Below are 25,159 nucleotides of genomic sequence, written 5' to 3' on the forward strand. Positions count from 1 at the left end.
GCCAGCCAGGCTAGCTGTTTCCCCCTGTTTTCAGTCTTTGTGCTAAGCTAAGCTAACCTGCTGGCTCTAGCTTTATATTTACCAATACCAGTACCAATCTTCTCATCTAACAGCGTAATTCCCCAAAAGTCGAGCTATACCTTTAATAATTGCTGTTTTCCATTCATTATTTATCAGTTTCAAGTGGCTTTTGTACTCTCACTCTCCCAGAACTGCAGCTCTGAACCGTGGTTACAAGAAGACCTTTGGCTCTTAGCAAATTTATCCTGGCTCGTAGCTGTAACGTAGCTGCTGGAGTTCAGTTTACAAGCCTTCACACAGATGCTGGTGGAGAGACTTCTTCGGACATGAGCAAGAGATGGTACTTTTTTTTCCTTTTTTTTTTTTTTTAGCATTTTATGCTTTTATTAGAGAGTAGACGGTAGAAAGCTGAAAGCTGACAGGAAATGAGGGGAGGGAGATGGGGAATGCAACAAAGGTCCCGCGGAAGACTCGAACAGGGGACGATTACATAGTCTGCACCTTAAACCCCTAGGACACAAGAGATATAGGGGAACCTGTTAGGGTTAACCTTTATTACAATAAAAGCTTTACATTTTTTTTAAATCAATGTTTTACTAAAAATACAGCGAGTTGTGGCCACTATCTGTGACTACTCCCACAATACAAAGCATGTGTGGTATTACACACAGGTACCAACACACACAGACATTTCTAGCTCTGTTTGCATTGCGTGGAAGTTTGCAGAAACACTCATTGTTTCATGCAACTTCCTCCAGATAAAAATATTGGCACACACGTTGTTTTATCTGCGCACTGACAATAGGACTTGACCCGCCGGCCTGACCCGCATTTATAATCTAAGGGCTCTTTCTTCCAAATGTTTAGTCTGGTGGAGAGGCTGATTATCAAGAAGCAAAGTTCACCAAGTTACCATAATTACATGAAATCCTGCACTCCGGCCCCTGATTTTTGAATTAGCATACGTATCTCTCCCTCTTGCTGCGCATGAAGCAATTTCAAAGTAGTATCAGGTGTCTCCAAAGGGCCAACGACCTTGACGTGATCACAGTGTATATTTTGAATATGATAATTTCATTGAACCACAATCCTGGACCTAAAGTTTGAGTCTCTACATACAAACTGAAACATCTGGTCCTGCTATAAGATCTTGGCTCTTGGGACATTTTCTAACTAAAACACCCCTAGAAGGCTTCCCCTTTACCTCCATGCCAAGAATAAATATGACCCAAATCGTCACTAAACCTCAGCAGAAACACTGCACACAAGGCAGCATGCATAACTTCTGCATCAGTAAAACCTTCACTTCTATAAGTCTGACATGTGTTTTACAGGGTGTATCACTTCTTTGTCAGGCTTAGGATGGCACTGAGGAATTTAAATCTGGGTTGTAACAGAGAGGAAACAGAAAGGGTCAGTGCTGCCTCATATGGTGGAGGTCAGAGGTCATTAGAGGGTCAGGTGTAGGCCATTTGTTCAGTAACCTGTCAAAATGGTATTCCAGAAAGGATATGAGGATTTAGCATTTAAGAGAAATGAGGCTGCAACGCTATGATTGCTTGTTACTGTGTATTTAGCTGGACACGCTTTATGTCATGAACACACATACTTGCTTTCTTAAACACCCCCCAGAGGATATTTAAAGGAACAGGTTGACATTTTATATTACGTGCTGTCTTGCTGAAGGTTGATACAAGAAGAGTGATAACACTCATACAGCTACAGCCAGCAGATGGTTAGCTTAGCTTAGCACAAAGACTGGAAACGAGGGGAAACAGCTACCCTGGTTCTGTCCGCAGCACCACTAAAGCCATGGATGTATTATAAGAACTGGGTACCCATTCACTTGAATGAGGTCGTAGTTACTCCAGTTTTGTAAGGAATAAGGAAATACGCTTTCTTGCTGAGAGTTAGATGAAAAGATCAATACCACTCTCATGTCTCTGTTAACTATGGAGCTAGAGCTGGGATTAGCTTAGCTTAGCATAAACATGGAATAGACAGCAGGGGGGAGCAGATAGCCTGGCTCTTTCCATATTTAACAAGCAAGAAACACTTTAACTCAAGCTAACCGCCTCCCAGCTCGAGCTCACATGAATAATCTTCTTATCTAACTCTCGGCAAGATACAAAATGTGCTTATCAAGTATTTCCCAAAATGTGGAACTATCACTTTAAGAATAAGCTGTTTCCCCTGAGGATGGATTCAAAAACACACAGGTCAAACTCAGCCAAGGAAGTCGACGTGAATTTATTTTCTTGGATCAAAAGTGTAATTCCTTCATCCATCCTGCTTGTTAAGATCTTTTTTTTTATCCATGTCAGGGTTTTTTTTTTTTATCTTTATGCCTGAGCGAACATGTCCCGGCATCAGTCCTGGTACTCTGTTATTACAATTTCATTATTTCAGCACTCTGCCATCGCAGCCGAGATCAAAGGAAGACCTGGCTGGTTCGCGTTCAGTCTCGGGCTGTGTGTACTGACATTTAAGACAGTAATGTATGCACACTTGAGTGCTTCCGAGCACAAATCAATGCACATCTTAAGTGAAACCTGCAGGAGCGACTCACTTCACAGAGTCAGTAGGCAGCCAGACAAACATAATGATAGTGGTTTTCCCATAAAACAAGACTACTTAAGTCTGGATTATAATTGAGTCATGTTGTTTTAATAAGTCTAGAAGAGAGAGGGAATCCAGCAAAGCACTTAGTTCTCAGAGGAGGAGGGATGCTTTTATATTCTGAGCGTTTTAGAGGGCATCTTAACAAAGAGAAAAGAGAATAATTTAGAGTTACTTTGAGCACTGTGTAGTGTGATATGGTGGTGACTGATGGTTTACACCCACATCCTTATGAACCACACACACACAAAAGACCCTGTGGACATGCTGGAGATCACAGCCATGTGACAGATGTCTACAGCTGCACTTTGAGGTTGTGTGCGAGTGCAGGAGGGTCGGTCGGTTTAGTCTCTTCTTTCTTCCACAGTTTGTGTAGTGTTTGTGCACTATCCATGTACACATTGCTGAGTTCACAGGTGCAACAGACTCTCATCAAACACTGACCTCAGTAAAGCCATAACAGTCTCTTATTGTTACCAAGCAGCTTTCTGTGTTCCCGTGTGATAGTTTTCTCACGGTTTAAAGTGGATGAACAGACAAAATAATTCAGAGGTAGAAGGTTGGTTTATTCTTCTGGATTAAACAATTGTTCTTAGACTTGTATGTAAAGAAGCAGTTTTTAAACAATTATTAAACTGAGTGCAATTGAAAATAAATTGCCAATAAACACAGAAGAATGCTAATGTCAGCATGCTAACATACTCACAGTGACAATGCTAACTTTGCTGCTTTTAACATGTATAGTGTTTAAAGAAAAGAGGTTGTCCTTACTCTGATATATGAAACATACACCTTCTTAGCCAGTAATGTTTACTCACTATCTTAGTTTAGCTTACTAGCATGCTAACAGCATACTAAGTTAAAGGATGACCAAAGAATTTAGATTCATTGTCTGGGGACCATGAATGTCTATACAAAATTGAATTGCCAATCCATTCAATACCTGTTGAGATAGTCATGGTCGTGGAAACAACATGCAACAAGCAATTTGAAGACGTCACCTTGGACTCTGTGATGGGCCCACTATTTTCGCACTTTTTATAGACTAAACAATTGATTAATGAATCAAAATCAGAATCAGAATCAGAAATACTTTATTGATCCCTGGGGGGAAATTACACAGTTACAGGTGCTCCCATTCAAGAGTAGAAAAGTAGCATGAAAAAAAAAGGCAATCATTTTGTAAGAATCATAGTATCTATGTTTTAAGGATCTTGTTAGTATAATAAACAACGTGAGTATATAAACTTCCTGGTATTTTGTCGAAGCCTTCTGTGTGTAGTCCACATTGCAGAGGAAGATGATTGAAAGCCGCTGAACAGCTGCTAAATGGACCCTGTGGTTTTCTACTATTTCCAGCAATCTATCAATAACTTATGTGTTTCACTTTATTGACAACGTCTCCCTTGTGACTGAAACAGGAATAGAGGAATATATATCAGTACAACATATTTGGCTTTTCGTTGGATTCATCAAATTGTTTTTCGCTCAGGTGATGTGCACCAGGTTCTTGGCTTTGGGCCTATTCCCCAAATGCAGCTTAAATCAGACCCCATCAGCTGATTGGCAGACTTCACCAACATCAAGGCTTATTCCGGCCTGTGATTTGTCACCTGTCACCAAATTAACATCCAGGCTTCCACTAACTATATTAAAGCGGGATCTAAATGACCGGAGCTTTGAACTGAAGAAGCAGAGCCTGAAAGCCTCCATGGCGGTGTGACATCAAAGACGTGTGCAGCATATGAGCTTCATTAATGGAGCGCACCCACCAGCAGAGGGAAAAAATACCTACTGTTATTGAGCCAGAGAGGGATATATGAAGTAACATATGCTCTTGTAGTGTGCATCACAGAGATACGCAAGAACACACAGAGGACACTGAAGAGCATGCGTCCACTGTTCCCAGCGACTCCTGCTTCAGCTTCAAGGTGATGTAAAGCATGCAGGAAATGCCTCACGGTGACTTCCTGGTCTGTTTTAGAGCTTTGAGAGAGGAAGACGTTCAGGAAAGAGAGCTGGAGGATGCAGGAGGCAGAGAGGAGGCTTGTCGAAGACAGCAACTGTCCCCTTGCTTGCAATATTTAGGACATGTTGTTCGGTGGAGACCAAAAACAGCTGAAAGGAGAGTGAATATTTGACTTTATCAGGTGGTCAGAATGTGTTTCAACAGAATAATATCTTTAGAGACCAGGCTAATAACTCAGAAATTAAATTAAATTATTATTAAGCAAATTAATTAAGCATTCGAACAATGGAGGTCTTTGGCACAGAGGAATAAGACAGAGAGAATACTATGAGATCAGTTTATTGTTGTTTTAGTGGAGTTTGTTGAAAATAAGAAAAACAATAAATATCACCAGACTTGTCCTTTAACAAGTTCTCATTTTATCAATATTCACTTTGGGCAGCCTATAAATTCACATTAATCCAAGACAGAGGAAGAAAAATAGAAATACAAATCAAGCATGGATGCAAGATGTTGCACATTTGCTACAGATATTTGAATAGCTTTGAGTTCGTGGCCTGCTGACCCTGCAGCACACCTGCAGCCCTTCCACTGACTGGCAGTTATTGTACCAGCTGCCCTGAATGGAAATGTTTCCTGTGTTTATCACACACACACACACACACACACACACACACACACACACACACACACACATTGTTGCTCTGTGAATGTTTTGACCCATGTTTGCATGCACTGTGTCAAAGCCAGCTATGCAATTTTACAATGGAAATGTTTGTTTTTCCAAATAGCAAGCTGGTACTGGCAATGCTGGATTCCCACTGTATGATTATCTTATTGAGTGACATACTTTCCTTCAGGGCAGCATGCAGTGGCAATTAGGGAATATCTGCTTTTCCCCCAAAGTGTAGATGCTAAGCCCGGATGAATACTGCGCTTTGTGCAGCTATTGTTAACTGGTGAAATGTGAAACTTGCTTCACATTGATGTGAAGCGGTGTACAGTTGCATTAAAGGGCCACCTGATTTTGCTGTAAGTGTCCAATCATTCATACTTACACTGCACTTGAGGAGGATGCTGTAGCAGTGGACTGTCGATCCTCTGCTGGTCCTAATGGTCTTGGGACGGCGGTCCCCACAGCACAGAGGTGAGGCGGGAGACGCCCCAGAGACACGCTGTCAAAAACAACTGTGGAACTTTCTCACACTGTAACCCAGTATTCCCAGGGAAAGGCCTTTGAGAGGGGGATCGTTTCCTCAACAACTACACCACTTTGCTGCGCCGCTCCTGAGGAAGCTGGGTTCCTGCAGCTCCAGCTGAACAGGGGCCCCTCTCTCTCTCTTTACTCCAGCAGGGGCCTGTGCAGGCTGCTGGGGAGACAAGCAGAGCTACTCAATGGAGCCTCACATGTATCAATTACCTGAAATATCAAACAGCACGTAAGAGGGCGGTTGACTTGTTTGTTTGACTTTGGTGGTAAGAAAGATTTCTGGCAAAACTGCGAGATTTTCAAAGAGTGAGAAAAAGTGTATTTACCCCCAGAGGATGTGTGAGGGAAGCTGGGTCATTCGTCGTCTGAATGACTTATCAGACGACTCATCACAATTCATCGCTCAGGAAATTCAATTCTATGCTGCACAATACAGCCAGACAATAATGAGCAAAGAATAAATCTTGTACAGTTTTTGAGGTGAAAGACAGTTCAGCAAAGACAGAGCTCTGGTGCTGCTGTGAAGATAAAGGACACAGTCAGGGTTCAGTCACTTTAGATTCATTTGGATTCTGAGGTTGAAAGTTGCCTTTTTGGCACATAAACACTAACACAGGTTTATAATGGATCTTTTTGTTTGGCTGCATTTGTGTCTTATTATGTCACCATCATAGGTGGGATTGTCCAGAAACAATGCAGAGAGCTAACAAACACTGACTCCTGAAAAGCCGACCCACTGAGTCTCTACAAGCTGTGTGTGAGCAGGGGGAGCTGCTTTTGTCATGATAACTACGACTCTGAACTCTTGACATGCACATAGGACGGAGGGTGTTAATGGAAAAGAGTGATTTGCCAACGTGCTGACAAGAGAGAGGGGAGAATTTAAACAAATCTACAAGCATATGGAAAAGTAAGAATTAGTTAAACTAACAATGAGACCAGTGTAACGTCATACTGCACCTACACATGCTCCATAACCGCACCCAAAGACTTCAGGGGTCTGATTTACATGAAAAGCGAGGATCGGTGGAGGGGGTGAAAGTAGCAGCATGATCAGTTACTAAACCAAACTCCCTTTTTACTAACCCCGTCTGCCCTCTCCCCTGGAAACTCCGACCCCGCATTGAAACGGTCTGATTGTCAGCAGCCCGGCCTGTGAGTGCAGCACTCTTTGATAGCAGTCATGGGGGGTTAAGGAGGAGGGGCGGGGAGGAGACCACAAAAGCCTTCTGTTGCAGCCTGGGAGTGGGGTTACCTGCCCTGCCCTCTGCGGTGGGGTCTAATTTCACACATCACTTGGATGTGCATGCATACGCATATGTACACACATCCAAGTGCAGAGCCTCACCCACACACACAGCTGCTGCAGGAGTTTGAGGGGTGAGGAGAATGCATGTGGTTACTTGGGGGGGGGCAAATGAGGTTTGTTTGTCAAGCATTCAGGGCACGACACCCGGACAAAAGCAGCCACATAACCGACGTACTGGGTGACAGATAGTCATTGTTCTCTAGGAAATGACATAGACAAGCTGCTGGAAACAGACAGGGATGTTTCCTGCTAAGTAAAGTTTTTTTTTAATGTGAACTACTTGGTGGGAACAAATTTAGCAGCCAGTTTCACAGCTGCAGCACCTTTGTGATACACTGAGGAAAGACCAGGGGGTTTAAATGAAAATGTTCGGGGAAAGCTTATTACCACAGGCAGCTGCAATGGTGTAAAAAAAAAAGGCTCTAAAATAAATGAAGACACACAAGTGTTTCATGAGTGGGCAGTGAGGTCTAACAGTTTAGACTTAAGATCTGGACAGTGTACATGACGGTTTTACCACAACAATATCAGAAATATATGAAAGAGAAAGTGATTATTGAACGACTAATCACCGATACAATATTAATTAAAACCTAGTCTTATAATAGAGTGACAACGTGCGGAAGGAAGGAGTGTGAAGGAAAGTGTTTCCTCTCCCGCCACTCCCTTAACAAGGAAACACACCTAGAATTACACCAACAGGAGGTCAGAACTGTCCAGCGGCTCAAAGACATAAAAGAGACACCTCAGGAAACAAAAGCTTCAAAGGTAAATGATCTACAAGAGGCTGTGAAGCAGGAGCCTCCCTGTTCCTCATACAAACTCTATGGCAATATGCTACATAATTAATATTCCTGTCCAAACTGTGTCTGGTCACACCCATAATGTCTCTCTAGAACCAGACTGTTCCTGATAAATGGCGTGACGTAACTCAAATTAGCTATATTGTGCTTAATGTCAGGAAGAAAAAGTTTCACCAGTGAAAAATCAACATAGTTCTCATATGAAGTACAACAGTTATTAATCTAGTAAATGACAGAGTAAAAGTAAAAAAAAGGAAAATACACAAAATTCCCAACAGTAATTCAACAGTTTCCTCAAAGGTGGCTACAGGTCGGCTTAATATCTTAATGACAAACATAGTGACAGGATTACAGCTGTAAATCACAACATTAAGGTAGAAAAATGCAGACACACCGTCGTGTTAAAACGGACCACTTTACTCTTGCACAAGACATCCATAGAGTACATTTTCAATAGAAAAATAAAATTGCCTGCTTGGGTGCACATTTGAATGCAATTGTGCCTCTTTTCTAGAACAACCCAAACCAACGCACACAGTTCAGAGATGGATTTCAAAATGTTCATGTTCAAGACTCCTTCAGCACAACACACATTCATTGAGCTTATCTTTTGGTTCAGATGTAGTTTTCCTTTGTAAGAAAACAAGACAGACGCTCGTCACAGTAACACATGAAGATCTGTAACTGGCAGTGCAGCAGTTGGTGGATACAGTCAGGAGGTGCCGACAGCAAAAAGGTCCGAGAGAGGCAGGAACCATGCATAGCCATGTGTTCGGGAAAACACAGCGGAAACCAGTTAAACCAGCAAAATAGAAGAACTACACACTCAATGTGTTTATTGAACACAGTCGTGGTTAAACAGCAGATGGGGGAGATTTACAAAGAGATTCTGTCTGAACCACATGGAACCCCCCACCCCCCCCTTTTCCATCCAAAATTAGTTCATTTTAAATATAGTTCTTTTTTTTTTTTTAATGAATTCTCTCGCACATAAATAGCATCATTATTGCTCATTAGAAAAACAAAAAATCTCTGAAAAAGGTACAACCCACACATACTGGCATTTAAATCTACAACGTGGTATTTTATTGGCCATAACAAAGCTAAAGCAATGGTGAAAAGAAATGTTAGCAACTGAACTTAACTTCCTTAAAACTATGAAAATAAGCCTTTGAAAGCTTTGTCATAGTTAAAATGGTTCTAGGTAAGAAAAGTAACTCCTCAGAAATAAATCTATTGTACACAGAAACTGAAGTCAAATTAACACAAGGGAACTAATTCATTAATAAATTTATACAAGTACTTGGGAGACAATAGGTCCAAATAAAACACAGCCAAATTATGCTTGTTTAGTGAATATGTACAATTGTTAAGATAATCAGTGTTACAGATTAGCTTCATTTTGTTTAAACGTGTCACTCATTCATCAGCACCGTTTGTTTGAGACGTACGAACTTCTTCACCAGAATCGTCTACTTCTTGATCCTGAAAGAGACAGAAAAACAGTCAGTGAATGTAGTTCATTTCAGACACATAATAATGGAATATAAGTAATAGGCTAGTTCAATGACTAGCATTCACCAATCACAACTCATATGAAATGTTACATAACTACAAACCATGAAGTTTAAAGGCTTAGGCTTTTTGGACAACACAATTATTAATTATTCTACTGTACTATTAAATGTAGAGGCTTCAGTCTTTAAGGGCTGCTATAAGTTTTACAAGCCACCAGATGTCACTGTGCTGCTAAGTGTGAAGCCTCAAATCTTTTTATGTAAAAGTCACAACTGCAATCTTATTAGGTGGGACCTTTATTAATCAATTTTTTCACTCAATTTTTTTTAATTGTACACACACACTAACCCTAACCCTGGGCCCGAAATACAAACATGCCATAGCCATGAAGCTGGGGGAGAGAGCAGCGCCCCTCAAGCAGTGGGTTCCCACGCCAAGTCCCCACAGAACCACCTCCGCCCCACCTCCACTAAGATTTTAGGATCACGTTCAACACGGCTCAAGACTCAAGTCCGAATTGGATGTTGACAGATTATCAGCAGCACAAGGCGAACCATGCAGAGAGATAAAATACACGTCTTGTACCTCTAAGATCACTGTAATAAATGTATTACCTCAATCATCCTCTGTATGCAAACAAACAAAAAAGAACACTGTGAAAGAGCCACTTTTAAGTTGTTCAGGAGATTCTTCTGGGATCAGATCAATCTAAAACTTTGTACAACCACAATAATAATCTGGCCAACGTATTTCACTCCACGTATTTCAAATGTTCATTTATGCCAACTGCATGGATGAATAAATCAATATCCAGCAAAACACTTTACACACAGCATGTGAGTAAACAGGGATGAAACTAAAGTCCCAACTTTCCCAACATTGAATGCACTGTCAGATATTAGCTCTCTAATAACTATTTATTTAGTAGTTTCACCTATCATAACCCTCTGAACTCTGTTGCTGTTCTCTTGTCCCTCTCTCCCCGTTCTCTTAATTTAAAAGACTTTTAATGTGAAAGTCACGTATGTCTGTATGACAAAATGCCATCACTTTAAACAAGCAGATGGAGCCAGCAGTGTTATGGAATCCAAAATGGCTTATGAGCTCATTTCCTGCCTCGAAGTAAAAATGAAAGAGATGAACAGCAATTTAGTGCTTTTTAAAAACAATGCACCTTATTTAGCACTGCCAGCAGCCCTTTGAAGGTGGACATCAAGGTGTTGGACGTCTTGCTAATCTGGTCATGGTAGATCGTCTTCTGCTCCTCCACAGTCTTCAGAGTCTGCTCAGTTTGGCTCAGAGTGCTTTTCACCTCCTCCAGCTCCTTGGACAAGATTTTGTTGGCTTGCTCCAACTGTGCTTTTACCTTTGAATCTTCATCTGGAATGAGACACAACACAAAGTCAGATGGAGGATCACAGTGATGGCATGTGAAGGATAAGCACAGAGAGCGTCAAGAGGGAGAAAACATTGGTTTGCAAATCATTTGACATTCAGAAAAAAGTTTCTACTTGAAAAGCAATCTGTTGAAATCAGAAAAATATACAACATCTAAGGAAAGTTTGCTTTTCAAGCTGCATAATACTGAATATACTAATCGTATCAATCAAAAAGTCTTTTGGTGCCAGTTTACAACTTATTACAGCCAATATTTACATGTTTTTACAATTTGTTTGTTATGCTATCCTGCGAAAGTAACTAAAGTATCTGGGAATTCATTGATCACATTGAATTTCACAGACAATGTTGATGTTTGTGGGAAAGCCTGCCAAAGATAATTCCTTGTTACAGACTAGAGAGCTCCTTGTGTTTAACATCATAACCTGGTATGGTAACCTGACTACAGCAAACAAGCTGACAAGGTTTGTCAGAAGAGCCGGGAAAATTGTAGGCCTCCAACAAATATCACTATATAACACTGCTGTAAACAGGAAAGTTAACCACTAAATTAACAACACTAAGCATCCCCTCTATTCTAAATTTGAGATAAGGCCTTCTGGACAACACCACAGATCACCTCCTGTAAACAAAAATCCTTTGTTTGATCCTTTGTTTCAAGCGCAGGTGATTTAATAAACAAACACCCCCATGATGGCAGATTTTAATGATATAACTCCTCCACATATATTGCTGTGATTTTGATGATCTGTGATGCCTGTGGTGTTTTTATTGTGTCAGGATTATTATCTTTATTGGTGACAAATGTCCTGCCCAGGCGGGACAATCAAGTTTAATTCTCTTCTATTCTACAAAAGGCACTGTGGGTCTATACAGAACCTTTTAGCTATTCTCTTCACCGCTCTGAACATTCACAATGAAAAACAATATTGCTGAATACTATTTTATAGCAATGTGCCAGTTCACGTTTCAACAGAAATCACAGAAGGAAGAATGCTGAATTAAGTGAGACTGGACTCTTCTGTAGCAAAGCTCAAATTGAGCCAGATCATTGTCCAAATGGACTACTGACACAGAGTGTAGCCTGCACCTCATAAGACAACATGCACAGGATCATACAAGTCAAATCATACCCATTTTGGCATCCTGCACCATGAGCTTCTGTTCTATCTCCTCTCTTGCTTTCTCGCTCTTCTCTAGTTTCTGCATCATGCTGCCGATGTCGACCATAGCTCCGTTGTACACGATCAGATTACTAGACTCGCTGGCCTCTGCCTGAGCACGAGCTTTTGGAGCAGGAAGTAGTCCTCGGTTACCTGACAAAACAGAAAGAAAAATCATAAAATTACATTTAAAAAAAAAAAATAATAATCAGCTTCAGCAGCCATCCGCCATATGTAGACATGTTCAACTATAACATGTCAGCTCACCTATAAGGTTTTCTATCTGGGCTTCATTAAAGGAAGGAACAGGTTCATCCTTTCCCCTGTCTGTCAGTTTACGGTAGTAACAAGACTCTCTGACCACCGGTTTGTTCAACAGCTTCTTTATCTGAAAAACAGAAGAAATCTGCATGACAGTGTATCTGTAAGCTGAACACGTCCCCAGAGACAGAAAAAACATCAGCGGGGGGCAGTGAGCGAGTGAGTAAACAAAATGAAGCAGCCAAGTGTGTTCACCTGAGCACGAGAAAGGTGCAGTCCCAGTGTGTACAAGATCTCCTCCAGGTCTCTCTCCAGCAAATAGCCACAGTGGCTCTGGTCAAAGTAGACAAACGCCATCAGCAGCTCCTTGTTGTGTGTCACCATCTGCTTCTTCTCCTGGTGTAACAACAACCACCACATTTATACCAACAACCATGTTTACGCTACATCAATGTCTTAATAAAATCCCTACTACAATAACCAACCAACCTTGTCTTTAGAGGACCTCTCTTTGGACGACTTGCGGTCATCCTTGCGGTCTTTCCTGTCTCTGTCATTGGAGTCGTCATCATCCTTGTCTAAAAATATTGATCGAAATATAGAGTTGGAAAGTGGAACTAGTTTGTCAATACATCTTTAAAATTTTGCTATTATTACTTTGCGTGTTCAATCAATGGTAATACAAGAAATAATTAAATATCCCAAAAAAGAAAACAATGTTTTTCCCCACTAATGGCCTCAGAAACAGTGGAAACGTTATCCATCACAGGTTCAGCGTGGTGCATGGTTTCTCATCATTGACCAAATCATATTGCGGATTAGGTTGTATTTAAAGAAAAAGAGAGAGAGCAGTACCATCATCATCGTCATCATCTGCATCTTCAGCCTCCATGGGATCATATTCTTCAGCATTGGCCGTGCTGCCATCATCTTCGTTCTCCTCTTCATCTCGAGACAACTCCTTTTTCACAGCCTTTTCATCACCCTGGTTTAAAACAAAAGGCGCACAACTGCATGAAAACACACACCATTTTTTGAGCAAATGACAGACCGAAAAGACCAGATAGGTTTGAGAGGCTTGCCTTCTTCTTCTCCTCCTCATCCTCTTTGGTCTTCTTTACTGCTGGCTCTTCATTCTCTTCTTCTTTTTCCTTCTTTATGTCACGTTTTTCAGCCTCCTTCTTTTCCGCCTCCTTTTTGGCTTTCTTCTCCTTTTCCTTCTTCTCGTCTTTGGTAGGAAAAGCAGCGAGGGCTTTAAATATGCGGTAGCCAAAGTCTCTCTGTAGCATCTCGTTAAACAGCTCAGCAAATAAGGAAACCTGGACATAAAGAGAGGACAGTGTATTATCAATCTGCATAGAGACAAATGTCTGTTTGCGAGATATTAAACATGTGTGCACTGTAGACTTCTTACATGTTCTGTGCATTAAACAAATGCTGTGACCAGCAATTCTCACCTCAAAAGAGTGCTCCTTGTTGTCTTCCAGCCTGTAGTCCAGCAGTACACTCAGGGACATGACACTGCAGTCAAATTTGCCATTCTTGGCTGCCCAGTTGGGGTGTACGAGGATGGTAGGCTCATCAGGGAGGATGTAGCGCCTCTCTCTCCGCTGGCGCTCAAGCTCCTCCTGTCTCTTCCTTTCCTCCTCCTAACAGAGAGGAACAATTCAGTTAGATGGTTCAGACGAAATCTAAGATAAACCTAATTTCTGAAATGGTTTTAAAATATTGAAAAAACAGAAAACTATGAAATGCATTATAATTATTTAATCAATAAAAGTCTCTGTACCTCTCTGTCTTCCTCAGCGCGAGATGGCTCCTCTTCCTCAGCTACTTTGCTCTCTAGTTTCTCAGGTTCCTTGGACTCCTCCACCTGCTCTTCCACCTTCAGCTGCTTGGTGAGGCGAGCGATCAGCTGCGACTTTAACCCCTTAGAGCTTAGAGAGCGACAATCAAGCTCCTTGCGCAGGTCATTTACCTACAAGGGGAGAAAACAGGGATGTGGTAAATGCACATTTAACCTCAGGGAAGATGAGAGGGCATAAAGCTAATTCTAAGTGAATTCCTTGTCTTTTCTCCTTGAACCTTACCTTCATTGATTTCGGGTCAAGTTTAGCCCAGTGAGTGGGATTGCAAACGTCCTTCGATTCATCGTCATCCTTCTCCTCTTCCTCCTTGACAAGAAATCATTAAGACAGAGACAGGCAGAGAGAGAGACAGAGGTGGGATAGCAAACAGTTAGCACACCACTCGAGGTCTGAGTGAACTTTAAAGTTGATCCGTGCAAGAAGCAAGGTCACATCTGTCTTTCATTGTTTCGTCCTAGTGAGCTCTCGACTGTGTTTAAGTCCACTGCTACTGAAGCATACACAGGGAAGCTCTCTAGCTCTTATAAAAACCAACAGAAATGCCCCCCAGCTGCCAATCAATCAATCTGTGGAACACAAAAAAAGGTATAAATCAATGAGAGGTGTGTCCAAAAGGTGTGTAGGTACATCAGGTGAACTGAAGCTGGTCTCCAAACGGAGTGAGGATAGGGTGGCCCTACCATGGTCTATGACTGGGGTATTGGGTATTGCCATTTATGGGTTTTATACACCTACGTCAGATAGGAGCCATCTGTCCTTCTGTCCAACCAACTGCCCTGGAAAAACCAAATTCTACATATAGTCCAAATGTGAATGTAGAATCCAACAACAAGAACAGACAAGAAACAGGACTTGGGGTTCTCTTTTTGAAGTCAGACAATATCAAACTGATGTGAAAAATCATATAAAAATGCACATTTCTACAACAAACACGTTATTTAAACGCAACTGACTCCACAGATTCCAGCCAAGACATATTTCAGATTCCAGTGTTAAAAAAAAAAAAAAAATCACCACTGGCTCAAATGTGAGAGACTATTTGAGATCACCAATATGCTACACCAATTTGCAAGCACCCAAATTCTAAGCAGGTACACCAAGTATTGTTTAAAATAATGCATACCAAAGTGCCAGGATCAACATGAATGATTATACCCGGATTAGCACCCAATTATGAGGTGTTTGAGGAGCTGGAAGCTGTTTTATCAGTTGCGATCAGGGCCTACACAACACAACCTAGTCTCACTGCTTCCACTGTATGTGTCTGCTGGATGTGAGGGAAGGTGGATGTGCTGATGGAGGAGCAGAGGAGAAGGGGACAGGTGGAGGAGTAAACAGAAGGCGCCTAGGTGAGGTTTGGTGGAACAATAATCTGCCTGTGTTCGTGTCTGTCTGCGTGAATGGTGAGGTGTGCTTTGTGTCTGATGTGTATCTGGGGTTTGTTTTTGTTTGTAATTCCTGTGCCTTCCTGTGAGAAGCGGAAATGAGAAGAGAGGGATTAGCGGTTCAGTGCCTGTTCTCCATCCGCCTCCTTTCGCTCGGCCGACAGCTTCTCAGCCAGCTGCTCCCGGAGTCGCCGTGACAGCACCTCCCACTCTGAGCGGGTAGGAAGACAATGCCAAACATCCGGAAGAAACAAAACCACTGTCTCCACATGAGCAGGGACTGTCCGCCCCTTGTGTGTCTCCTCCGGCCGATGATAGCGAATCTCTGCAAAACGATACCTGTCGCAAAGGAAGAAGGTGCATTGGAAAGAAACATCCTAGTCAGGGCACAGTATAAAAGGCAAGCCTTGCTAGGGCGAGCCTTCTACAGCTACTCCCTCCCATGAGGTCACTGAATGATTGTACTCATCATTACAGTGACCCTTCTCCCATTCAACACACAGCATAGACAAATGGACCCAGTCTGCAGCTCTCCAACTGTTGTCACAGGTTACGCCAGCCATTTTGAGAAAGTTGACAGACAATCACATAAAATAAATCACACCCCCAAAATTCATCCCCATTATAGCTTCAGCCAATTATGGATGAGTGTTCTGCATTTAACCTAGGATACACTTAACGCACTACATTAGGGTTGTGCGAAGAGAGTCAGAATCAACAGGACAGTGAAAGCCAGTTAAATATGTAAGATATTTAACAGAGGGAAGAGAAAAATAATAATAAAAAAAAATTAATGGCAGTGTCTTCTGGTCCAGGCTACTGCTTCCAGCCACAGTCCATGCGTTTGGTTTCACAATGAAATATGCATGTATATGTATAGAGTGTGACAGAGAGAGAGCCAAGACGACAACACACAAAAGGCCAAAAAGAACATTGCACAACACAATAAATAATAAACGTAAATAATAGGTAGCAACACAAGAATCATTAATATAAAAAAGGAAACAAAAAAAATCACCCAACATGTCCAGGATGAGATTTAGTATAGAAGTAGTAAAATTACAGCATATTATACTCATATTACTCATTTAGGTATTTTAGTACCAGCAGAGTTAATAGGTTTAAACAGAAACACAATCAATAGGAAAAATAAATATTGATCAAATAACAGCTCTTACCACTGAGTGCACAGACTAAGGTCTATGCCTGTGAGTGCCTTGCAACAGCGTATGGCTGTCTTTATAAGGACTGAGGGATCCTTCTCTGGGTCAGCTCCGTCCAGAGAGGGAGACCAGTGACCACCAATGGCCATGGCCTCATCTTTACCTCTCATTCCCACCAAAAACTAAAGGAGAAAGACAAACAGGGTACAAAGCAGAGCCAGAGTAGAATAGGTTAGATGAAAATGGGGAATGACAACATTGATAAAGGGTGTGGAGGATGGAAAGAGTAAAAAAAAAAAAAAAAAAGGATAGAGACAGAGAGAAAGATAAAAAGATCAGCGGCATGTCCAAATAATCATACCTCTGAGGCTCCACAACCAAAAGACAAAAAAAAAAACACCAGGACTGTTTACACAAGGGGGCCAATGTCAGTTAGGGCTCCTCCACATTATGAGTTCTCAGTAATGGAATAGGATCATTGTCAGCTCACGTGGATCGAAGAGCACGAAAAGTCGAAAAGTGTGTGATGTACCTTGATGAGTCTAGCAGGATGTTGGAAGGAGTCTTTGACTTCCTGGGTGTCCTCTGCCAGAGCACAGGACTTGTGATAGAGCTCCTCTATACTGGGGTTAGCCAGTAGCATCACCTGAAACATAAAGAGACCACATCAAAGGCACAATCCTAAACATATTCATGAAATCAAACCTCATTTCTTACACTATTTATGCTGTGCATTCTTTACCAAATATGAACATATTGAATGGCTATTGAAGAAATAATTTCTCTATATAGGAGGCATTACTGGTGGAGTCCGCCATTGCGTTCATTCTGGTGGATTCAATTTGGCTACACAAGCACAATGAATTCACAGGAAAATAAATGTAATCCACTTTTTTCGTCATTTCTAATTTTTGCAAGGTACCACAGGAATAAGAAGCTGTTAGACGAAGAGTTGCAGGCGACAGGCTGCCAATTTTACTAATCCCTGCTATTGTGTCCTTGCAACAGTAGCATGAACAGCATAACAGAACATGTATTTGCCTGAACATTTCAGTACAGGACGAGTGTTTCTTGTAGTATTAAACCAGCCAAATCAACCATGACTGAAATCTTAAGGATTAAAGCTTTAACATCCCTCCCAAGTGCATCTTTTTGTAGTGATGTATAGAAGGTTTGTGGCAACTGTAGCCAGAGGAAGACTCAACATGCACACCTCACCTATCTCCAGTCCTATGTATTATTGTCTGATTTACTTTTATTTCGTCTATTGTGTTTCATTTTGAAATTTGTGAGCTTCTTCATTGATTTCCTACATGTAGATCCCTACTTTATATGCTACCTAATTAATGTGTCCACCATCATTAAACCAAATCTAAAAGATAGTGTGGGACACAGTGTTTTAGTTGTTGACCATAATATTGGATTGGTCCCATTCTTGGACCAACACCAGTAGTAGTTGTCATTTGATAATGGCTCTTACAACTTAACAACTTTAACTGTGAGGAATAAAAACATGGGATGATTTTTCTGGCTATCCACTGCATCTTACTGAATATGAAAAACACACTGGTGCAGTGTATTTCTCATTGACAGTCTTACCTTAGCACTGTAGGTGTGGTTGGCATCCGGAGGGTCCAACACAGCTGTATTCTTGACAGGAGGATCCACCTCTTTGTGCAAGATGTGGAAGTTACAGGCGTTACTAAACTGGAAGGGTCTTGTCAGAGGGAAGGCATCCACCCAGGTGAAGACAGCATTAAAGAAGTCGCTGGGAATGTAGAGGCTCTGATAGCGCCTTCTCAGCTCCATCATGTCACAGCTCGAGCTAGAGAACCCACAGAGGACAGTTAATACCCCCACAACACGAACTAGTACTAATAATGTTGACTATCACAACAGTTATCTGTTTCCACTGAAAAGATTGTACTCACCCGTCTAAGCTGAACTTGGAAAACTGGACGGTGTAGCGAGGAACCACCCTGCGAGGCCGTCGAGGTGAGCGGTCACGTCTGGGAGAGCGTTCTCTGGAACGTTTGCGTGCGGGCGAGCGTTCTCTCGACCGCCTGCGTTCACGGTCTCTGTCTCGACTAAAGTATGGAGTAAAAACACTAAGATGAATAACTAATGCATATTGCATTTTTTGTGACAAATATTTGATGATCTCAGGTGATATCTATCGCCATCCCACCTGCGTTCCTCTTTAGTCCTGAGGATGAGCTCAGGGCCTCGATCATTGCGACTGGGGAAACGAGGAGGAGGCTCAATTCGTCTGACAGGCTGCGGCTGTGGCATCATTCTCACTGGGGGCTGAAGCAGACCCCCGGAAAACACATCTAGAGACACAATAATAAGAAATAATGTGGAGCGACTGCTTGTTTAATCACTTAACACACCACAAAGACAGCTTTGATTTGTGGGCAATGTTGTGCCAAAACAGCTGCAAAGATAGTGGTGATCATCACCACTTGCCTGACTGCCCTATATCCAATACTTGACAAATGCAATCCCACTGACAAGTATTTTACCTTTGGGGGGAGGCTGTGGCAGCAGAGGCTGAGGAGGGTTTTGGAGGAGAGGGGCCAGAGAGGCAGCTGACAACTGGGCCTGCAGGAGGGAAGGAGGGGGAGCCTGGGTCGGAACATTGAACGCGTTTGGGGGAGGTAGCGACTGCAAAATGGTGGGGGCAGCCTTCATCATGTTAGGAGCTTGAGGCTGGCTCTAGAGAAGAAGCGAAAAAGAAAAGGAAAACAAGGAGATGAGCATATGTTCACAGGCAGACCTGAAACAATCTTCATTTACCATACCAATGACTGCTTAACAAATAACAATATGAACCGCACAAATACTTGGTCAGTGGATGCTTGAAAGACAGAAGATGGGAAAAGGTCTTGAATGAAAGAATTGTAAATTGAAGATGTTTCGTTTTTGGGGGAAAATATAATTAGGAGACTAAATTCACACTAAAGTAGCATTTCCTATTTTGAGTTTCATGTCTGGCGTATTGCCTGTAGTCATAACCAAAAGAAAGCATGACCAGTTCTGCTTTATCAATCACTTGCTACATGTAACAACATTTATGATGAACGACATATTCTGAGGATGTTTCATGTTTTATATACAGGACTTTCAACGGAAAAGAGGGTGCCGAGATCAAATCTGGCCCCCTGGCTGAAAAAGAGTCAACCAAAAGACATCACTGCCACCACACTCGCATGTCTCTCTAACTGGTAAGGCACTGATTCAATTGGTGAGGTACTGATTTGAGTGGCACCTTAAACCAAATCTTTATACCAAAGATTACTGGAATCCAACACAACCTCTTCACAATGTATTTTCAAGATATCTGAATTAAGCTGCAGTTACAGTAAATTGTCAAGCAATTCTACATGGCTGAACAAAAGCTTGTTTCACACTGCAAACTGTTCCTGGTATTACATAAAATATGTTAAAATTATAAAAGTATTCTCATTTAAAGCAGCTTTTCTTGAAGTCCCTGTCATCCCTGTAGAGAGATTTATTGATTTAAATATTAAGAAGCCCAAAGTCCGGAAATCATCTCTGAAACAAAAGTAACAGCTCAAGCAACATTTGTTTGTTTTCCAAACAAAAACATATAACCTGTGCAAACAGGCTGTAATCTACCCCAAAAAGCACATCAAAATGTATAATGAAGCAATCGTATAAAAAGTCTCTTTGTAAGACAAATGAATGTTCCTTAAAACAAAGAGAGGTATTGTTACAAAAAATGTGGTTCTATCCATTTGGCAATGACAGCAAACTAAAAAATACAAGCAAAACTGCAGTTAAGAATAGATGTTTACCATGAACAGGCGAAAAAAGAAAGCCAGGAAACAAAGAAAGAAACAGAGTAAGGAGAAGGACAAAAAGGTGTGTGATTCTGGGTTAGGGGGTTACATTTTGTCTGTTGTCCGCAGTGGAGTGCATGTCTGAGTAGCGCAGCTGCATCCCTGGCTCATTGTAAAGGTTGCCGAGCTGTGGGGAAGCTTGAGGTAAAGGCTGAGGCTGCTGCTGATGCTAGAAAGGATTGAGAACACAACAGTCAAAACAAGACAGAGAGGTACCAAATCTGAATGCTCCAGGATGTAAAATTAACCTGTGGATCTCACTTTTGGAAATAGACAAGTCAAACAGATATGTTGTCTTTTTAACCATGTAGCTTCTGTCACAAAGGCAAGTCAATGGCTGAAATTAACTGAAGCAAACAAAGTACAGAGTAAGAGTTAAGAAAATGTCTTCTTTGGAAGGACTAAATTGGGGGTATCAGTTTGGGCAACTCCCAGTATCAGTGGGACCCTTTTTCAAATGTGAAAAAAATCTCTCATGTGAATATTATTACATAGTATGAATTAATTAAATCCTTTTTTCTTTTTAAAAAAGGAAAAAAACAAATTATGCGTCTTTGCATTTTTGTAGCAGACAGGGCAATTTTAAAACCACGGATAAATGTATTGGAAAGACAGATTATAATGATACCAAAAATCAAAAAATGAATAAAAACTCAGGCAGAAACCCCCAGTTTGTATCAATGTTATCCTCTCCTTTCTGAGCGACTGAGTGCAACCTCTGAGTGTTCTCACCGACTGGTTTGCTAGCTGAGGTAAGGTCTGGATGCGCTGGGCATTCCACTTGAAGGGCATATTCGGGTTGTACACAGCTTCCACTAGGACCCGGTCACCCACCTGAGGAGTCTTCCCCTTCACAGCACTGAGAAGATACAAAAAAAATATCTCTATATGTCAGGTCACATCAGTTTCAAGTTGAAAAAGGTGCATGTATCCTTTGGAACTGTCTGTTATGGGTGCCACATAATGGCATGGGATATGGGGCAGTGTAACACTGGCATAAGAAAAATGTAGCGTCAATGCAATGCATACAGTGAAGAAACTATAGGTAATGACAGCATTTGATTTATAATTCCTCCAACACACTCATTTACACAAGAAATAGTCAGAGATGCCAAGGACCATACTGGGTTTTTTTTTCACCTTAGCTGGAAGAAGACATCTTCATCTACAAAGCCAAATGTGTCATGTAGCTTGTTGACCACGCCAGTGAAGACTCGCTGCTTCTGTGGCTGCGTCTGCTGTTGGTGGCTTGAACGTGGGGTTGGGTAGGACACAGTAATCTGGGCTGTCTGCTGCGGGTTGGACAAACTTAGGCTGGTGGGCAAGGCGACTGGGGGCTGAGGGTCAGGAAAAGAAAGAAAGATCCAAAAAACTGCCAATATGAACACACTTTGGTTGCACGTCTAAACCAAATCAGTAAATACCATGGCCACTAAAACTCTGCAAGAACACAAAGGGAGATATTTTGATAGCAAATCGAAACGTGGCCTTTTCTCCTATAAATAAACTAAGCACATAAACACAAAGCCATAAATAAAACAGGAAAATAACCATCAGTAATCAAATTCGGCAAAAATGCTTTGATCTGGTCGGCTTTGGAAACATTTGGCTTGGATTTCAATTTCAAAGGCTATAAAAAATACAAATTGATCTAGGCATGTATGTCTCGGAGTTTGCCTCTTCTACTTGGAGAAGAATATCAATATTTGCAATGAATTGGAGAAATATAGAAATAAGGTGATGGAAGACCTACACAATAGGCACACTCCAACAATGCGGTATCTTTCTCAGATAGAAAAATTAGAAGCATTTTAAACAGTGCTGCTCTGGGTTAAACCTGACAACAGGCCTTTTACACCAGTTTAGTTTTTGAATTGACAACAAAGAATGAAGAAAAGCTACACAGATAGTCCATGGAGTACCCTTCCTCTCGCTCAATGCATGATGGGATAGGCTCCATCCCCTTGTGACCCTGAACATGATACGTATGTATATATGGATATACACAGAGGAAAAATTGTTATATATGTATGAGGCCTTTGGTGAAATCACTAATTTCACCCCAATGACAATCCAGGATTGGCATATTTGAAATGACAAAAAATATATATGGCAAATATGTGTGTTTTTGCTCATTACCTGAGAAATCAGTGCCTGTTGAGGCTGTGGAAGCTGTGAAGAAAGACGGAAACAAGATCTATTTAGCGCTATATATGCACATATGGTCACTTAAGTAGTCGTATCAAATTACACTTACAGCACATTCACATGATCTGTCTGGAGAGAAAATTAGTTAGTTACTAAGAAATATTGAGCACAATAAAATAAGGAAAATGGAAAGAAAGAATGGAAGAAAGATTCCAGGAGAAGATTTAAAGTCACTTTAAGAGTGCAAGGGGATGTTATCCATAGACACTCATTTGTTTTGGAGAGTCTACACCAACCAATATATTCTTCAGAGTTTGTATGAGCAGAGGACTATCCAAAATAAAAGTGTGACACAAAGCAAAATGAGCCTATGTTTCACCTGATGAGGTACATTGTACAGTTGCGGTTGAGGGGGTTGCTGGGGAGGTTGCTGCTGTTGCTGTTGCTGTTGTTGCTGTTGCTGCTGCTGCTGTTGCTGATACTGCTGGAGAGCTGAATTAATCTGAGACTACATACATTACAAAGGACATGGGAGAGAAAAAGTAGTTGATCAAACGGTGTTACATGTGACCGTGGCAAGATGCATAGATTGCCAACTCTCTCACTGTGACTCACCTGCTGTAGTGCAGCTGCGGCAGCTGCTGCAGCTTGCTGCTGCAAGGCAGCAGTTTGCTGAGATAGCTGATAGTTTGCAGCAGACTGGTTGCTGAGAGAGACCGCAGCCAAGGCTGACTGCTGAGAGTAAACAGAGGGAGATGCTCCCAGAAGAGACGGCTGCTGCACACCAAGAGCTGCAGAGAGGGGAAAATAAGGCCCCAGATTCAGAGGTGTGGAAAAATATGCTGAATGGGGAACGTTGCTGTAGAATAGGAGGAGGGAGATGATGTGATGGCAGCAGTAAGAGTCAGTAAGAAAAAGTCCATATAACTAAAAGAGTACAACATTAAATATTTGTGTAATCGTGCACCCAATAAGAGAGGAAATGAAAAAACCCAGAACCTCTGATTTGATATACTCACAGTGCAGGCTGTTGAGGTCAAGAGACTGTCCTGAGTGGCCCGGTTGGGACACCGCTGTAGTGGTAAATTGAGTCGCCCACGGCGGATTCTTCTGTCCCCCGTATTGGGCCATGACTCACTCAGGTTTAGGGTAGTCTCCGCTCACCAGGCCGATGCTTGTCACTGAAAACAAACAAAAAAACAACTATGTAAATTTAGGTATATTAGTAAGTAGTCCAGCAGATACCAGGGGTAAAGGAATTTTGATCATTTGTGCACCCAAATGAACGTAAAACAAATCAATCTATTATGCCGTGAAATATGTTTAGGCTATGAAAGATAAGATAACGTGTTTAACCGATAAACGTAAACTGTATCCACATATCTCAGTCCAAAATTAAAATCTCAAGTAGCTAAATTGGATTGCCCATAACATGTAACTGCTTACTTTGCAAAGTAGTAGGTTACACAGAAAGATGTGTGTGCATTTGCAACCATAGATAGCCAGCAAAGCGTTAACAATGAGGACTAAAACCATGTCCAATGTAGCATCAAAACTGCATGGGACAAGGGGACAGTAACAAGGGGACAAGGATAACGCTGTGGCGATAACTTATTCCCTCAAATATTGCATTTGAGAGAATTTGAAGGCACGTTTACACGGCTAGCATGTTGTTTACACTGACTGGACAAGCCACAACAGCCATTAACATTAACTATAGCTAGTTCCTACGGTTATCTTACAATAATAAAACGCCATTAGCCTAACATGAGGGACTGAAATAAGCCATTTGATGGGACGATTTAAGACTGCAAGAGAATAATTTACTGGTACGCAGAAAGCATACAGACATTTTTACCCTTGACTTCAGCAGTGCTCCGTAGATAGCGTTAAGTAAATGCTGACACAGCAACCTCGACAGGCTCAGCGGCAGTCTGGCTAACGTTAGCCACTTTAACTGAAAGTAGGCTAGCACAGGCAGCTAGCTAACATTCTACGTCTGTCTAGCAAGCTAATGCTGTTATTGTTGTGGTTACCAGCAGTTAACGAAAGCATTAAGTTATTATGGCTTGGTCAACATTATTAAAACATGTCTCCTTTAGCCACTACTATACTGAAACGCAGCATGGCTACTGTAAAATATACACAGTAGCTATAACATAGCTAGCCAACAATTAGCATTTGCACACCGTTAGCTTTGTTGCCAGATTAGCCTCGTGCTGAATTTGTTATCGAAAGCGAGGCCCACATTAACGTCCGCTGGTTCTAGCAGCTGGCACTAAATGGACAATGTTTTAAAAGAATAAAAACACACATTCACAAATGCCAGCAACTCTTCTGCATGTAATTAATCGTAGTACTTCAAGTGTACTTTCAATGTTCACGATAACTAACGTAGTAAGGTTTTGATTAAAATATTGACAACACTGCTTACCCGCTTGTCCCCTGCGCCGGCCGA

General features: G+C 41.6%; 1 protein-coding gene across 2 annotated transcripts; it reads right to left on the reverse strand.

The window, feature by feature from the left end:
• Positions 1–8,327: 8,327 nt before the first annotated feature.
• On the reverse strand, positions 8,328–25,156 carry ccar1 (cell division cycle and apoptosis regulator 1). 2 transcript variants are annotated; one of them, XM_070915696.1, is made up of 26 exons: positions 25,136–25,156; positions 23,721–23,882; positions 23,317–23,492; positions 23,081–23,209; positions 22,693–22,725; positions 21,694–21,890; positions 21,286–21,412; positions 20,603–20,722; positions 19,213–19,405; positions 18,876–19,020; positions 18,619–18,774; positions 18,287–18,512; positions 17,220–17,333; positions 16,703–16,869; positions 15,653–15,863; positions 14,362–14,445; positions 14,061–14,249; positions 13,729–13,920; positions 13,354–13,590; positions 13,127–13,256; positions 12,761–12,849; positions 12,527–12,667; positions 12,278–12,398; positions 11,981–12,163; positions 10,624–10,829; positions 8,328–9,416 (listed from the first exon to the last, which is right to left on the reverse strand). In XM_070915696.1, the coding sequence occupies exons 2-26, from the start codon at positions 23,830–23,832 to the stop codon at positions 9,351–9,353; spliced, it is 3,744 nt and encodes a 1,247-aa protein (XP_070771797.1). In that variant the 5' UTR covers positions 23,833–23,882; positions 25,136–25,156; the 3' UTR covers positions 8,328–9,350. The 2 variants fall into 2 exon arrangements, with proteins under 2 accessions (XP_070771797.1, XP_070771796.1); XM_070915695.1 differs by having other exon boundaries at positions 18,619–18,795.
• Between the last annotated feature and the right edge of the window lie 3 nt (positions 25,157–25,159).

The sequence above is a fragment of the Enoplosus armatus genome, chromosome 12 (genome assembly GCF_043641665.1).
Source record: "Enoplosus armatus isolate fEnoArm2 chromosome 12, fEnoArm2.hap1, whole genome shotgun sequence".
In the NCBI taxonomy this organism is placed as follows: domain Eukaryota; kingdom Metazoa; phylum Chordata; class Actinopteri; order Centrarchiformes; family Enoplosidae; genus Enoplosus; species Enoplosus armatus.